Source organism: Orycteropus afer, unplaced genomic scaffold, assembly GCF_000298275.1.
Source record: "Orycteropus afer afer isolate SDZICR_OR568_19922 unplaced genomic scaffold, OryAfe1.0 scaffold00094, whole genome shotgun sequence".
Classification (NCBI taxonomy): domain Eukaryota; kingdom Metazoa; phylum Chordata; class Mammalia; order Tubulidentata; family Orycteropodidae; genus Orycteropus; species Orycteropus afer.
Genome location: NW_006921681.1, coordinates 9784191 through 9801699, shown reverse-complemented (window position 1 = coordinate 9801699; position 17509 = coordinate 9784191). Strand labels below are relative to the sequence as shown.

The window sequence follows — 17509 nt, the reverse complement described above, 5'->3', positions numbered from 1 at the left end:
AAGGAAGGTTGGGCAATCCTACTTCCGTAGTGATACTGCCTCGGAAACCCAAGGAGGGGTCGCTATGAGTCGGGGCCAACTCGACGGCAAACAACAACAACAACAATATATGGCATAAATAGAAATCTTTTCTCATAGCACTGTATTCATTTCAAACCCTCAAATGTGCTTAATTTCTAGGATTTGCAGCAAATAACCAATGAAGAGGTATTATAATTTAAATAATTTATAATACTTTAATTTTTTTTAATTAAAAAGAGTAAAAAATTAAAGAAACTAAAAAATAGCAAATGGCTCCTGGGGTCTTCTCTTTAAAGGTCAAATAAGAAAGACAAAGAAATATAAATGGCAAGTTATGGACTTTCTATCTGTCCTCAAAAAAATGGGATGTAATTAGTCTGAATTCTTTACTATTTGTTTAAGTATGATAAAAGAAAAAATATTATGGAAAGGGCTTTTGGCATTGACAATTGGATAGAAATATGTGATATGCAGTCCTGGAGACAAACTGTACAATCCTAGCAAGAATGCAGGCTTTCCACCTTGGGGTAGAACCAGCCAGAGTCCTAGAATTTCTCTTTTTGAAATGTTCACCAGACAGTGGTACCCTGGACACACTTGGATAAAGAAAAGGGTTCCAAGTATGATGTTACTAGGTGGTTCATTCTGGTTTAACCTCCCACTGGAAATTTGTATTTCTACCCCAGATATACCCAAAACCCAAACCTATTACCACTGAGTCAATTCCAACTCACAGTAACCCTATAGGGCAAAGTAGAACTGCCCTACAGGATTGGAAGCTCTGGTGGTGTAGTGCCTAAGGCATCTGTCTGCTAACCAGAAGGCTGGCAGTTCAAACCCACCAGCCACTCCTCAGAAGGTATATTGGGCAATCTACTTCCACAGTGATACTGCCTCAGAAACCCAAGGAGGGGTCACTATGAGTCGGATATGACTCAACAGAAGTTAGTTTTTTTTTTTTTATATGGTTTCCAAGATTGTATATATTCATGGAAACAGACTGTCACATCTTTGTGCCTTGGAGTGACTCGTGGGTTCAAACCACTAACCTTTTGTCTATCAGCCATGCACTTAAGGACTGTTCTACCAGGGTTCCTACCCAAGATACACTGGATCAGAATCACCTGAGAATCTTGTTAAAATGCAGATTCTGATTCAGTGTATCTGGGATGGAAATGCAAATTCTCAGCAGGAGGTTGAAACAGAATGAAAAGGGCTGACGCCCTGGATATTACAAAGATGTATACAGATGCTGTCAATACATCATAATAAATGGAGAAAAGATGGAAGCTGTCAGGGATTTCATTTTACTTGGATCCACAATCAACATCCATGGAAGCAGCAGTCAAGAAATCAGACAATGTATTGCACTGGGCAAATCTACTGCAAAACACTTCTTTAAAGTGTCAAAAAGCAAAGATATCACTTTCAAGACTAAGATGCACCTCACCCAAGGTGCAGTATTTTCAACAACCTCACGCATGTGAAAACCAACCAACACACTGCTGTGGAATCAGGTCAACTCATAGCAACCCCTCCTTGGGTTTCTGAGGTGGTATCTCTACGAAGTAGATTGCCCAATCTTCCTTCTGAGGAGTGGCTGATAGGTTTGACCCTCCAGCCTTCTGGTTAGCAGTCAAATGCCTTAGGCACTATGATAATAAATAAGGAAGACAGAAGAAGAACTGATACATTTTAAATTGTGGTGTTGGTGAAGAGTACTGAAAATATCACGGACTTCCAGAAGAAGGAACAAATCTGTCTTGGAAGAAGTACAAGCAGAGTATTTCTTAGAACATAGTTTGGTCATGTTGTCAGAAGGGACTAGAACCTGGAGAAGGATTTCAAGATTGGTAAAGTGGAGGGTCATTGAAAAAGGGGAAGACCCTCAATGAGATGGACTGACACAGTAGCTATAACAATGGCCACAAGCATAGCAAAGATTGTCAGGATGGCACAGGATGAGGCAATGTTACTTTCTGTTGCACATAGGGCTGTTAGGAGTTGGAACGGACTTGACAGTCTGGTAGCATAGTGGCTAAGACACTTGCCTGCTAACCAGACGGCTGGCAGTTCAAACCCACCAGCCACTCCTCGGAAGGAAGGTTGGGCAATCCTACTTCCGTAGTGATACTGCCTCGGAAACCCAAGGAGGGGTCGCTATGAGTTGGGTTTGACTCGACGGCACATAACACAACAACAACAACAGCACTATAAATATGCACTAAGTATTGTTTGATAATCCAGAAATTCTAATATTTTGTGCTTTCATTTCATTCAGCTCAAAATACTTTCTAATCTGTTTTTAAATTTTTTTCTTTGGTCTATGAGCTATTTCTGGCTGTTATTGGTAGCTGCCATTGAGTTAGCCCCAATTCATGGGGACCGCACAAACGAACAATGTTACTAAAAGGCTGCCCGGCTGGTCCTGAGCCATCCCCGTAATCAGCTGCTGATCGGATAACTGTGATCCTTAGGGTTTTCCTTGGCTAATTTTCAGAAATAGATCACCAGGCCATTCTTCCTAATGGGTTATTTAGAAGGTTATTATTTGGTTTCTATGTATTTGGGACATCGTCCAAAGATCTTTTTGTTGCTCACATTGTATTTAATTCCATTGTGGAATGCTTTGTTGGATTACTAGCTATAATTCATTGTTTTGTTATTGTGGTGATTGCTTCAGCATTTATAGTATTCATCTTTAACTTACTGATCTACATTCAAATGAGATTATTCCATTTCATGTATAAACCCAGTGCCACTAAGTCAATTCCAACTTACAGCAACCCTATATGATACAGAAGAACTGCCCCATAGGGTTTCCAAGTCCGTAAGTCTTTACAAAAGCAGACTGCCTTATCTTTCTCCTGTGGAGCAGCTGGCGGGTTTGAACTGCTGACCTTTTGGCTAGCAGCTGAATGCCTGAAGCACTAAGCCACCAGAGCTACTTATTTCATGTGTGTTGTTAGGTGCCATCAAGTCGGCTCTGACTCAAAGTGACCCCATGTACAACAGAATGAAACACTGTCCAGTCATGTGCTATCCTGAAAATCCTTGCTATACTTGAGCACATCATTGCGGGCACTGTGTCAGTCCTTGTATAAGAGATTTAAAATAATATACTTTCATTCCCACTCCCCAGCCTTTATGCTATTGCTGTCATATATTTTACTCCTTATATATGATAAACTTCAAATACAGTGTCATTATTTTTGTTTAAGCAGTAAATTATCTTTTAAAGAGACTGAAATAAGAAGAAAACCACTTTAAATCCTTATACATGTTATCATTCCAGGTTCTTTCACTCCTTCGTGTAGATCCATTTTTCCATTTAGTATCACTTTCCTTCTCGAAGAATGTCCTTTAACATTGTTGGCAGTGCAGGTCAGCTGGTAATGAATTCTCTTAGCATTTGTATATTTGAAAAATGTCTCTATTTCATCTTTGTTTTTAAAAGATATTTTTGCCAGGCATAGAACTCTAGGTTGACAGGTTTTTTTCCTTTCAGTACTTTAAATGTGGTGCTTACTGTTTTCTCACTTGCATTGGTTCTATCAATAAATCTGCTGTCATCCTCATCTTTGTTCCTCTATACATAACATGTCTTTTTTTCTCCAGTTGCTTTATTACTAGTTTTGGGTAATTTGATTATGACATACCATTCTGTAGTTTTCTTAATTTTTTTTTTTTTTTTTTGTGATTAGGATTCAATGAGTTTCTTAGATCTATGGGTTGCTAGTTTTCATTAACTTTGGAAAACCTGTAGCCATAATCACTTCAAATTTTTTTTTGTTTCTTCCTCTCCTTTGGAGAGCTCTGGTGGCATAATGCCTAAGGTACTTGACTGCTAACCAGAAAGTTGGCAGTTCAAACCCACCGGCTACTCCTCGGAAGGAAGGCTGGGCAATCTACTTCTATAGTGATATTTTCTTGGAAACCCAAGGAGGGGTTGCTATGAGTCAGAGGCGACTCGACGCCACATAACAACAACTCCTTTGGAGAACCAATTACCTATATATCAGGTTGCTTGATGTTGTCATGTAGATCACTGATGCTGGTTTATTTTATTCATTTATTTGCATTTATTTTTTTATCTGTGTATTTCAGCACAGACAGTTTCTATTCTATGCCTTCATTTTTGTTAGGTGCCATTCAGTTTATTCCAATTCATGTGACAGAGTAGAGCTGCCTCAAAGGGTTTTCTAGGCTATAATCTTTACACAAGCAGATAACCAGATCTTTCTCCCACAGACCTACTGGGAAAATTCAAACTGTCAACCTTTTCCCACCATGTCTTCACACTTTACTATATTACCAAGTATAATGTCCTTCTCCAGGGGTTAGTCCCTCCTGATAACATGTCCAAAGTATGTGAGAAGAGGTCTCACCATCCTCACTTCTAAGGAGCATTTCAGCTGTACTTCTTCTGAGATAGATTTGTTCATTCTTCTGGAACTTCATGGTATATTTAATATCTTTGCCAACACCAAAGTTCAAAGGCATCAATTTTCAGTCTTCCTTATTCACTGTCCAGTTTTGCATGCGTATGAGGTAACTGAAAATACCATGGCTTTGGTCAGGCACATCTCAGCCCTCAAAGTGACATCTTTGCTTTTTAACACTTGAAAGAGGTCTTTTGCAGCAGATTTGCCAAAAGAAATACGCTGTTTGATTTCTTGATTGCTACTTCCATGGGCTTTGATTGCAGATCCAAGTAAAATGAAATCCTTGATAACTTCAATCTTTTCTTCCTTTATCAGGAGGTTGTTTATTAATCCAGTTGTGAGGATTTTTGTTTTCTTTATGTTGAGGTGTAAGACCTCAACATACTGAAGGCTGTAGTCTTTGATTTTCATCAGTAAGTGCTTCAAATCCTCTTTGCTTTCAGCAAGGAAGGTTCTCTCATATGCATATCACAGGTTGTTCATGAGTATCTTCCTGCAATCCTGATGCTGCGTTATTCTTGATATAGTCCAGCTTCTTGCATTGCTTGCTCTGCATACCGACTGAACAAGTATGGTGAAAGGATACAACCATGACACACCTTTCCTTATTTTAAAGCATTCAGTATCCTCTTTTTCTGTTCAAATAACTGCCTCTTGGTCTACGTACAGGTTCTGTATGAGCACAATTAAGTGTTCCGGAATTCTCATTCTTTGTAATGTTTCAGATACTTTGTTATGACCCACACAGTTGAATGTCTTTGTATAGTCAATAAAATACTGGTAGACATCTTTCTGGTATTCTCTGCTTTCAGCCAATATCCATCTAACATCAGCAATGATATCTTTTATTCTACCTTCTCTTCTGCATCTGGCTTGAATTTCTGGCAGCTCCCTGTTGATATACTGCTAAAATTGTTTTTGAGTTATCTTTAGCAAAATTTTACTTGCATGTGATGTTAATGATATTGTTTGATAATATCTGCATTCTGCTTGATCACCTTTCTTTGGAATAGTCACAGATATGGATGTCTTCCAGTTGGTTGGCCAGGGAGCTATCTTCCAAATTTCTTGGAAGAGACGAATGAGTGCTCCAGTGTTGTTTCCATTTGTTGAAACATCTCAACTGATAGTCTGTCAATTCTTGGAGCCTTGTTTTCACCAATGCCTTCAGTGTAGCTTGGACATCTTTCTTCAGTACCATTGGTTCGTGATCATATGCTACCTCTTGAAGTGGCTGAATGTCAACCAATGTTCCCTGATGGGATGAACTATTATCTCTGGATTTTGCAGTTGCTTCAGGTAAGAGAGTAAATGTGGTCTCTCTTACTTCATCTTTGCTAAAAGTGGAAGTCCAGTTCCCATTGATACTCTGTATAGTGAACCTCAATTCCTCCCACTGATACATAGACAATTCCTATTTGTTTATTGTTTCACTGGCAAGATTGGGAACCATGGATCATGTTCCTTCATGTCACATTGACAGAGTTATCTAAAATAAAATTATTCATGGAATAGTTACTATTTCAGAATTCTGCTGTACAGAAAAATCAATGAGCCAAATCCAGATAGAAACAACTACTTCATAGAATGATCTTTTGAAGGACATAGTAAGATATTTTCTTTGAAACATTAAAGTTTTTAGAACAGCAAACATTGGATATGGTTGAGTGTTCACCATGAAAACAAGCAGATTATCATCTTCTGAAAACCTCCCCCCTCACCTGTACATCCTGTATGCTGAGTTCAAGCATGTGACTGGTTGCCAGCTGTGTATAATGCACATTGATTCCTGTAAGAGTTGCAAAGACCAGTTCTTCTGGGACTTTATTAATTAAAGACAACCCGATTCCACCTTCTAACTTCACAAGCACCTGAAAGGAAATCAAAATATGGCACACTGATGACTGTTTAAAACAGAGCTCAACCTGGTGGAACCCCTGAGACTATGGTCCCTAGTTCCCCTTCAGGTCTGGAATTGAACACACTCCTGTGGCTTCCTGCCAAACAAAAAATAGGCACAAGAGCTGAACATTTACATTAGGAAGATACACTCTTTGGAGAGATCAATCATGGGAGAATAGAAGGGTTGTGTATGCACAGGGAGACAGCTAGTGGGGCAGGAGTGCATGGGAGGGAAGGACACAAGGAAGAGGTAACTATGGGGAAAAAGTGGGAAGACAGCAGTTGCACTGTGGGAAACTGCAGCCAGTGTCATGAGACAAAGTATATGGGAACTGCTGTATGGAAAATGAATTTACTCTGTAAACTTTCACCCAAATCACAATAAAAATTTTTAAAAAAGAATAAAAATTTTCCAAGGATGAAAACCACTTAGGCAAGCCCTGTTATTTATTTTGATAGCTCAAATACCATCATCTCGCTAGAAGCCTTCCTCTGTAGGTACTCTCCCCAGCAGCCTGACCAGAACTAAAGAATGATTTGATGATACCTCCATGTCGGCACTGATAACATTCTGCACTTTACTGCCTGAGTGTAATTATTAGAGAATCTTTCTCCCTATTTGGAACGCAACCTCTAAATAAGTTATTCACTGAACTCTAACATCCAATGCAATGCTTTACACAAAGAGACTTGATTAAAAACAAAAAATCAATGAATAATATGTGTGCGTTTTTTATGTTCACCTTAGCTTCCTTTTCAAACTTTCTCTTCCCAAAGCTCAAAGAGGGAGATGGGAAGGGAAATGTCAGGTCAACTGGGCCTCCCTCCCACACACACACACATAAAAGAAACCCTAGCTTCCTACTCCCTTCCTTAAATTCTGCTTTAAATTCAAATCGTCTTGCTTCCTTTATTGTCATCTTATTTTAGCAACATTCGTTATATTCTGATTTGACATGAACTTTAGCTATCATTTACATATCACATATTCACATTATGAAATATTAAACAGTGCCAAGCAACACTTAAAATTCATACAGGACAGAAGAAAAGACTAAGTCTAAACTAGAAAAAAATCACAGAACAAAGGTTTATCTAAATAAATTGATAATCAAAGAAATAAATATATAAAGTTTACAACTTACTTCCAGTTCCTGCTCTGTATCTGGATTCCTTAATTTCTGCAGCTCTTGCTCAGTTACAGGAAGTTCATCCACATCATATGATGAACGGTCACTTTTCCGCTGGCAGAAATCTGCTACCTGAAGTCAAATATAACGCAGTACTAAGAGGGCCCAATATTTCAATATTCAATATTCAATATTTCAATATTCAATATTTCAATAGTGAAATCCATTCTATGACAATTGTGTAGGTCAACATTCACAATATGCTCAAAAATCCTGAATGGAAGTTACTAGTTTCCAAAGGATTGCTAAAGTAAGATTTTTATAATAATGAAGCAAAATTGGTTTTAAATCTACATGGCAAATCTAAGCTGTAGACCTTGAAAAGCTCATACAGTAAAGTTAGACATTTGTAGGTGATATAAAATATAGCTTGAGTCAAAATATGCAAACCTCAAAAATCACTTATCAATTTTTACCTTAAAACTGCTTTGTCAAGGGGTATTGTAATTATAATGTACTATCTCAGAGAGTTTAATGTTTCTTACCAGCATCTTTTCTTCCTTAGCTGTCTAACACGATGTCCTGATAAACTGTATCTCCACCTCAGATCTCTCCCCTGAGCTCCAGAACCTATTTACAATGCCTCCTGGACATCTCCACTTAAATGCCATACAGTTACCTAAACTCAACAAATCCAAAACTTAACTCATCATTTTCCTCAGAAATCTGCCCCATGCTCATCTCTTAGTCATCTGTACCATAAACTCCCTCACTGAGCACATCAGAATCTTGGAGACCATTCTTAATTCCTCTCCCTCATCCCCACATTCAGTCAATCATTAAGTCCAGCTGATTCTTCTCCTAAATAAAGTTTCATTTCTATTCATTTCACTCCTGTCCTCACGCCCACCCCTACCATTTATCCTAGTCCAGGCCACCATAACCTCCATCTGATTACATAATCTCCATCTCAATCTACATCTTGTAGTAACAAGAGCCTCCTAACTGGTCTTTCTCTAGCTCCAGTCTTGCCTTACTCCAGTGTTCCACATTGTAGCCAGAGAAACTTTCCAAACTAAATTTTTGATGTCATTCCTTGACCCCTTATTGCCTTAGAAAAAACTCAAAATCGTTAGCATCTTTTCCAGGATCTTCATGATCTAGCCCAGCCTTCTTTCTTACCATATTCTACATGCCAGTTGGGCTGAACTTACTTCTATTCCTAAGGAGGGTCACTCTCTCTTACCTCTGGGCCTTTGTTTGTCAATTTCTCACATATATTAATTCCCTTATCATGTTTACTGCTTATTATTTGCCTCCCCTGCTAGTTCAAGAAGGCAGAGAATTTTGTCTATTTGCTCAATGACACATGCTCAGGACCTAGAAGAGTGCCTAGCTCTAACAAGTGCTCAATAAATAATTGCTGAATGAATACTCTCATTACTTAGAACATAATCCCTCCATGCTTTCTTCTGTATGTGGCTCACTTCTTTTGGTCAATTTTCAGGTTTCAGCTTAAGCATAACTTCTTTCAAAAAAATACATCTAAATATGAGAACACATGTACTTCCTAGTTACTCTCTCATAATACCCTCCACTCTTATTCTCATAGTACAGCATTTTAATTGTCTAATTAGGACCTTCAACTATCTTCTTGTTACTAATTTTATTAATATATAAATAGTTCAAATTAATAACATTGACAATAATATTAATATGTACTATTCTTAATATTATCTTCCTTAATTTTTATAACAACTTTGTGAGGTAGGTTCTATCCCTGTTTTACAAAGGAGGACACTGCATTCTCATCATATATAGCATAAGATGCTGCATGAAGTATGTGCTCAATAAATATTTGCTGATGGGTTCACACATCAACAAAGTCCACTGAGGTATATGTTAGTTCTTATGGTAAATTATCACCTGGAGTGCTCTAGTTGGTCCATCTGGGATGACTCTAATGGTTAATACTCCAGAACCAGGCCTCATTTTTTGGTTAATAAATTGTTGCTCAGGTGGAACTGGCCCCAAAAGCTCCATGGAAGTATCAGGACCCAAAACAACTTCAGCTCCATCAAACAGACCGGAAAGCCCTCCTTTGGCCTAAAACACATTGGAGTAAAGACATGTAAGAAAAGACAAAAGCAGTAACTTTGGCAACATAATATGCCTACTTAAAATGAATTATCAAATTTAAGCTCTTTTTTGGAGGGTCAAGGTCAATGTAGAATAAAGCATTTACTATTTGTTCAACTTTGCAGATGATGAAAAACAGAAGAATTTTTTGGGTAAGTTGGGAAGTCATGTCGTATGAATTTGGGGAATTATGAGTGGGAGATTTATTCCATGAAATAGAGTACATTGGTTTACCCTATTTATAACTTCTAGTCATTTAAATAAGCTGAAAAAATAGCTTAAAAAATAGAAGTCCTGTTTCTTTGAATAATCTCATTAAGGTTTACTTAAAAACCTAAAATATTCTAAAACAAATTAAGTCTCACTATCACTCAGCTCAGGAGCTCTGGTAGTGTAGTGTCTAAGGCAACTGACTGCTAACCAGAAGGCTGGCAGTTCAAACCCACCAGCCACTACTCGGAGGGAAGGCTGGGCAATCTACTTCCGTAGTGATACCACCTCGAAAACCCAAGGAGGGGTCACTATGAGTCGTGTTCGACTCGAAGCGCATAACAACAACAACAACATCACTCAGCTCTGTAATAAGAAACAAATTCTAGAACTGAAAACTTCTCCAGACAGGTCTAAGGCTGGACCACCAACCCCAATATTCAAACAATGGTATCTGTCCTAAAATGAAATATGCAGCTAGGAATATCACCTGATACTCACATATTCAGGCCTTTGGAGAAGAGTATCTTCTTGCTATAATATGTCCCAAGTATAATAGAAGTCAAAAGGTTGATGCCTACAGGTCAACAAAGACAGGGCTAGAGAAGATAATGGCAATGACTGTCTAGATTCCCTTTGTTATTTTTAAAATACTAAATAATGAAAATCCCTTCCTGGTTTTAAATCATGCAGTATCTCCTGGTTCTGTTTGAATGACAGCCTCCTGCTTTATGTATAGATTTCTCATGAGCACAATTAAGTGTTCTGGAATTCCCATTCTTCTCAATGTTATCCATAACTTGTTATGATCCACACAATTGAATGCTTTTCCATAGTCAATAAAACACAAATAAACATCTTTCTGGTATTCTTTGCTTTCAGCCAAGATGCATCGGACATCAGCAATGACATCCCTCACTTCACATCCCCTTCTGAATCCAGCTTGCATTTCTGGAAGTTCTCTGTCAATATACTGCTACAACCATTTTTTAATTATCTTCACCAAGATTTTACTTGCATGTGATATTCATGATATTGTTCAATAATTTTCACATTCTGTGGCATCACCTTTCTTTGGAATGGGTACAAATATGGATTTCTTCTAGTCAGCTGGCCAGGTAGCTGTTTTCCAAATTTCTTGGCATAGATGAAGGAGTGCCTCCAAGTGCGGCATCTGTTTGTTGAAACATTTCAATGGGTATTCTATCAATTCCTATAGCCTTTTTTTTTCTTTTCCCAATTCCTTCAGTGCAGCTTTGACTTCTTCCTTCAGTACCATTGATTCTTGATCATATGCCACCTTCTGAAATGGACGAACATCGACCAACTGTTTTTGGTACAGTGACTCTGTGTATTCCTTCCATCTTCCTTTGATGTTTCCTGCATCATTCGATATTTTGCCTATAGAATCTTTCATTATTGCAACACGAGGCTTGAATTTATTCTTCAGTTCTTTCAGCTTGAGAAAGGCTGAGCATGTTCTTCTCTTTTGGTTTTCTAACTCCAGGTCTTTGCACATTACATTATAATAAATGACTATATCTTCTCAGGCTGCTCTTTGAAATCTTCTGCTCAGCTCTTTGATCTCGTCTTTGTTCCATTTGCTTTAGCTACTCTCTGTTCAAGAGCAAGTTTCAGAGTCTCTTCTGACATCCATCTTAGTCTTTTCTGCCTTTCCTGTCTTTTTAATGACCTTTTGCTTTCTTCATGGGTGATGTTCTTGATGTCATCCCACAATTCCTCTGGTTTCGGTCACTAGTGTGCATTGCACCATATCTATTCTTTAGATGTTCTCTAAATTCAGGAGGGATATAATCAAGGTCATATTTTGGCTCTCATGGACTTGTTTTAATTGTCTTCAGCTTCAACTTGAACTTGAATATGAGCAGTTGATAGTCTGTTCCACCATCAGCTCATGGTCTTGTTTTGGCTGAAGGTATTGAGTTTCTCCATTGCCTGTTTCCACAGATGTAGTCGATCTGATTCCTCTGTACTCCATCTGGGGAGGTCAATGTGCATAGCCGCTGTTTATGTTGTTGAAAAAGATATTTGAAATGAATTACGTCATTGGTCTTGCAAAATTCTATCATGTGATCTCCAGTGTCATTTCTACCACCAAGGCCATATTTTCCAACTAGTGGTGATTCTTCTGTTTCCAACTTTTGCATTCCAATCACCTGTGACAATCAACCCATCTTGATTGCATATTTGGTCAACTGTAGACTGCAGAAGGTGGTAAAAATCTCCAGTTTCCTCATCTTTGGCTTTGGTGGTTGGTAAGTAAATTTGAATGATAGTAGTACTGACTGGTCTTCCTTGTAGGCATATGGATATTATCCTATTACTTACAGCATTGTACTTTAGGATAGATCTTGAAATATTTTGTGATGATGAATGCCACACTATTTCTCTTCAATTTGTCATTTCTGGCATAGTAGATCAGATGGTTGTGTGATTTGAAATAGCCCAAAGCAGTCCATTTTAGCTCAGTAATGCATAGGATATTGATCTTTATGTGTTCCTTTTCATTTTAGACAACTTCCAATTTTCCTAGATTCATACTTTGTACTTTCCATGTTCTGGTGATTAATGGATGTTTGCATGTTTCTTCTCATTTTGAGTTGTGTCACATCAGCAAACGCAGGTCCCAAAAGCTTTACTCCATCCACATCATTAAGCTTGACTCTACTCTGAGGAAGCAGCTCTTCCTCAGTTGTATTTTGAGTGCCTTCTGACCTGAGGGGCTCATCTTCTGGCACTATATCGGACAATGTTTCAGGCTATTCATATCAGACAGTGTTTCACTGCTATTCATAAGGTTTTTGCTTGCCAAGTCTTTGAGAAGAGGATGGCCCTCTCCTTCTTCTGAGTCTGTCTTAGTCTGGAAGCTCTGCTGAAACCTGTCCACCATAAGTGACCCAGGCAGTATTTGAAATACCAGTGGCATAGCCTCCACCCTCACAGTAACATGCAACCCACCACAGTACAACAAACTGACAGATGAGATATTCAATCTGTATGCTAGCAAATAATCTGAGAATCTGGACTATATGAAGAAGAACAGGCATCAGGATTGGAGGAAGACTAATTAACAACCTGTGATACACAGATGACACAACTTTGCCTCAAGAAAGTGAAGATAACTTGAAGCCCTTACTGATGAAAATTAAAGATTACAGTCTGCAGTATGGATTACATCTCAACATAAAGAAAATGAAAATCCTCACAACTGGACTAATAAGCAGCATCACAATAAATGGGCAAAAGATTGAATTTGTCAAAGATTTCATATTACTTGGTTGAACAACCAACACCAATGGAAGTAGCAGTCAAGAAATCAAGTGATGTATTGCACTGCATAAATCTGCTGCAAAAGACCTCTTTAAAGTGCCAAAGAGGAAAAATGTCTCTTTGAAGAGTAGAGTCAAGCTTAATGATGTGAATGGAGTAAAGCTTTCGGGACCTGCGTTTGCTGATGTGGCACAACTCAAAATGAGAAGAAACATGCAAACATCCATTAATCACCAGAACATGGAATGTGCCTCATCCAAGACATGGTGTTTTCATTCACCTCATATGCATGTGAAAGCTGGACAATGAATAAAGAAAACTGAAGAAGGGTTGATGCTTTTTTAAAAATATATATATACATATTTTATTGAAATATAATTTATATACAGTGAAATATATAAAACTAAAGTGAAATGGGTCAATTCATTTTTTTGAGTGTTCCCTCCTCTCCCCTCCCATCCCTGGTAACCAACAAAGAAAGTTTCCTTCCATATATAAACCTTTTCTTGACTTTTTACAATAATGAACTAATACCCTATTTGTCCTTCTGTGATTGATTTATTTCACTCAGCATAATGTCCTCCAAGTTCATCAATGTTATGTGGTGTTTTGCAGATTCTACATTATTCTTTAGGGTTTCACAGTATTCCACTGTGTGTATGTACCATAGTTTGGTTATCAATTCTTCTGCTGATGGGCACAAAGGTTGTTTCCATCATTTTAGTATTGTACATAGTGCTGCGATGAACATGGGTGTGCATATATCTGTTCTTGTCTTGGCTCTCACATCTTTAGGATATATATCTAGTAATGGAATGGCTGGGTAAAATGGTATTTCTAATTCCAACTTTTCAAGCAATCACCATACTGCTTTCCACAGTGGTTGTATCATTTTACAGTCCCACCAACAGTGTATGAGAGTGCCAATCTCTCCATATCTTTGCCAGCATTTCTTATTTTCTGTCTTGTTGAACTTTGCCATTAGTGCTGGGGCAAGATGATATCTCATTGTTGTTTTGATTTGCATTTTTCTAATGGCTAATGATTGTAAGCATTTCTTCATGTATTTGCTGGCCATGTGAATATCCTCTTTGGTGAAGTATCTATTCATGTCTTCTGCCCACTTTTTAATTGGATTGTTAATCTTTTTGTTGTTGAGGTGCTGAAGTTTTTTATAAATTCTAGAGGTAAGTCCCTCATCATACATCCCATTGCTGAATATTTTTTCCCAATCTATGGGTTCTCTTTTTATCCTTTTGGAGAAATCTTTGGAAGCACATAAAAATTTAATTTTTAGAAGGTCCCATTCATCTAGTTTATATTCTGCTCTTTGTGCATTTTGAGTTATGCTTGATAGTCTACTTATGCCATAAATTAGGGTCCCTAAATTTGCCCCTATTTTTTCCTGAGAAACTTTATAGTTTTAGGTTTCACATTTAAGTCTTTGATCCATCTGGAGTTAGTTTTTGTATATGGTGTGAGGTACAGACCTTGTTTCATTTTCCTGCAAATGGATAAACAGTTTTGCCAGCACCATTTGTTAAAGAGCCACCTCTTGACCATTTAATGCATTTCAGTCCTTAGTCAAAAATCAGCTGACCATAAGTCAATGGATCTATTTCTGGGTTCTCAATTCTGTTCCACTGGTCTGTGTGTCTGTCGTTGTATCAGTACCAGGCTGTTTTGACTACCATGGGTGTATACTAGGTTTTGAGATCTGGCAGCGTGAGACCTCCTACTTTGTTCTTCAATAGCACTTTGTACTCAAAGGCTCTTTGCTTTCCAATATAAAGTTAGTAATTGGTTTTTCGATATCCTTAAAGAATGTTGATGGGATCTGGATTGGGTTTGCACTGAATTTATAGATTGCTTTAGGTAGTATTGACATTTTCACAGGGTTCAATCTTCTGGTCTGTTCTTCTGTTTATGTAGATCTCTTAGGGTTTCCTAAAGTAGTGTTTTGTAGTTTTTTTGTACAGGTCTTTGATGTCCCTAGTGAGATTTATTCCCAAGTATTTTCATTTTTTATTTTTTGGTAGTATTATAAATGGGGGAGCTCTGGTGGTGTAGTGCCTAAGGCATCTGACTGTTAACCAGAGGCTGGCAGTTCAAACCCACCAGCCACTCCTCAGAAGGAAGGTTGGGCAATCTACTTCCATAGTGATACCACCTTGGAAACCCAAGGAGTGGTTGTTATAAGTCAGATCCAGCTCAATGGCAGTGTTTTTTTCTTTTTAATTGTAAATGGTATTGATTTCCTTATTTCCTTTTCAGTAATCTCTTTGCTAGTGTAGAGGAATCTAACTGAGTTTTGGATGTTGATCTTACATTCTGCCAGTATGCTAAATCTCTCAATTAGTTGCAATAGTTTTTGTTTGTTTGTTTGTTTGTTTGTTTGTTTGTTTGTTTTGTTTATAGGAGCTCTGGTAGCATAGTGCCAAAGGCATTTGACTGCTAACCAGAAGGCTAGCGGTTCAAACCCACGAGCCACTCCTTGGAAGGAAGGCTGGGCAATCTACTTCTGTAGTGATACCGCCTCAGAAACCCAAGGAGGAGTCTCTATGAGTCGGGTCTGACTCAATGGCACATAACAACAACAAGTTTTTTTTGTTTTTTTTTCTTGCTGAGTCTCTTGGGTTTTCTATGTATAGGATCATATCACCAGCAAATAGGGAGGGATAGTTTTACCTCTTCCTTACCAATATGGATGCCTTTGATTTCCACAGGGGTTGATGCTTTTGAGTTGTGGTGCTGGGGAAGAATACTGAAAGTACTATGGCCTGCCAGAACTAAGAAATCTGTCCTAGAAAACATGCACCCAGAATGCTCCTTGGAAGTGAGAATGGCCAGACTTCATTTCACCTACTTTGGTCATGTTGTCAGAAGGAACCATTCCCTGGAGAAGGATATCATGTTTGGTAAAGTGGAGGGTCAACGAAAAAGGGTAAGGCCGTTAACGAGATGGACTGACACAGTGGCTGCAACAATGGGCTCGGGTATAGCAAGGATTGTGAGGCTGGTGCAAGACCCGGTAGTGTTTCATTCTGTTGTACATAGGGTCTCTGTGAGTTGGAGCCAACTTGACAGCACCTAACAACTAGTAATGAAAAGGAAACGAGCTGCGTTTAGAGGACAGGTTTCAACACAGAAAAAGTTTTCTATGACTGTTGTAAGTCTAGAAAGAAGTATATACACAACTTTATAAGGGTATTGTCAGAAAATGTTTTAATGCCTTAAATAACTTTATGCAGAATAATGGAATGGAAACAAGTTTATTTCTCTAACCAAAACACATCCTACTCTGCTGAATATTACTATTATAAGGCATTCACAAAGAAATGACTAAATAAATTTTAGAAACAACAAAAATCAGAAAGGATTTTATTTAGGGGAAAATAGTCCAAGAGAATCAGAATTACATGAGATTTAGAAAAACATCAGGACTAAAGTCAGTTTTAGACATAGAAACTGCCCACCCTTCAATTCTAACAAGCCCTCTCTTGCCTCTAGAAGTCTGAACAGTAGTGCTCGTTGTAAATCACAAATCTATTCCAAATGTGTGCTCCATACAGTGAGCAGCTTGTCTTTGATGAAAAAGCTCAGGATGACAGAGATAAAGAAAATAAATCTCACCAAATAGTACCCAGAGGCTCTTTATAGTTTTCATAATTGCCCTGGAGTATAAACTCCCTCTATGGAGGGATGGTGTTGCTGTTGTTATGTGCCGTCGAGTCGAACCCAACTCATAGAGACCCCTCCTTGGGTTTCCAAGGCAGTATCACTATGGAAGTAGATTGCCCAACCTTCCTTCCAAGGAAAGGCTGGTGGGTTTGAACCACCAGCCTTCTGGTTAGTAGTCAAATGCCTTAGGCACTATGCTATGGAGGTATACTCAGGTTTATCAGGGACAAACACACTAAGAGTGCTCTATCAATGTCTTGATGCTCTGATTTTCTGGGTAAAACCCTGGACTGGGCCAGAAAGGCACATACTTTCACATGTGCTCTGCTACATGCCCAAACCTCCTAGACATTTTCCTACCTACTCGATCTCAGGATCATGATCTCATACACAGCATCAAGCCAGAAGGATAGAAAATGCAAACTCCTGGTAATTTTCTAAACTCTTATCACTTGTAAAGTGTTGTTAATTAGGTGTCATCCAGTTGTCACCAACTGACAGCGACCCTATGCACAGCAGAACGAAACAATGCCCAGTCCTGCACTGGCTCCATGATCCTTGCTATACTTGAGCCCATCGCCACAGCCCCTGTGTCAATCCATCTCCTTGAGGGCCTTCCCCTCTTTAGTCGACCCTCCACCTCACCAAGCGTAACATTCTTCTCCAGGGAATGGTCCCTTCTGACAACAT

At 38.5% G+C, this 17509-nt stretch overlaps 1 protein-coding gene across 1 annotated transcript in view; it reads right to left on the bottom strand.

Annotated features, from left to right (window-relative positions):
* The window catches only part of VPS13D (vacuolar protein sorting 13 homolog D), a 435877-nt gene that overhangs the window by 176382 nt on the left and 241986 nt on the right, over positions 1–17509 (bottom strand). The window contains exons 57-59 of the mRNA XM_007942672.2: positions 9425–9604; positions 7514–7630; positions 6188–6337 (exon numbers count right to left, since the gene is read on the bottom strand). Of these exons, the coding sequence (XP_007940863.1) occupies positions 6188–6337; positions 7514–7630; positions 9425–9604 (447 nt within the window). The remainder of the gene's footprint in view (positions 1–6187; positions 6338–7513; positions 7631–9424; positions 9605–17509) is intronic.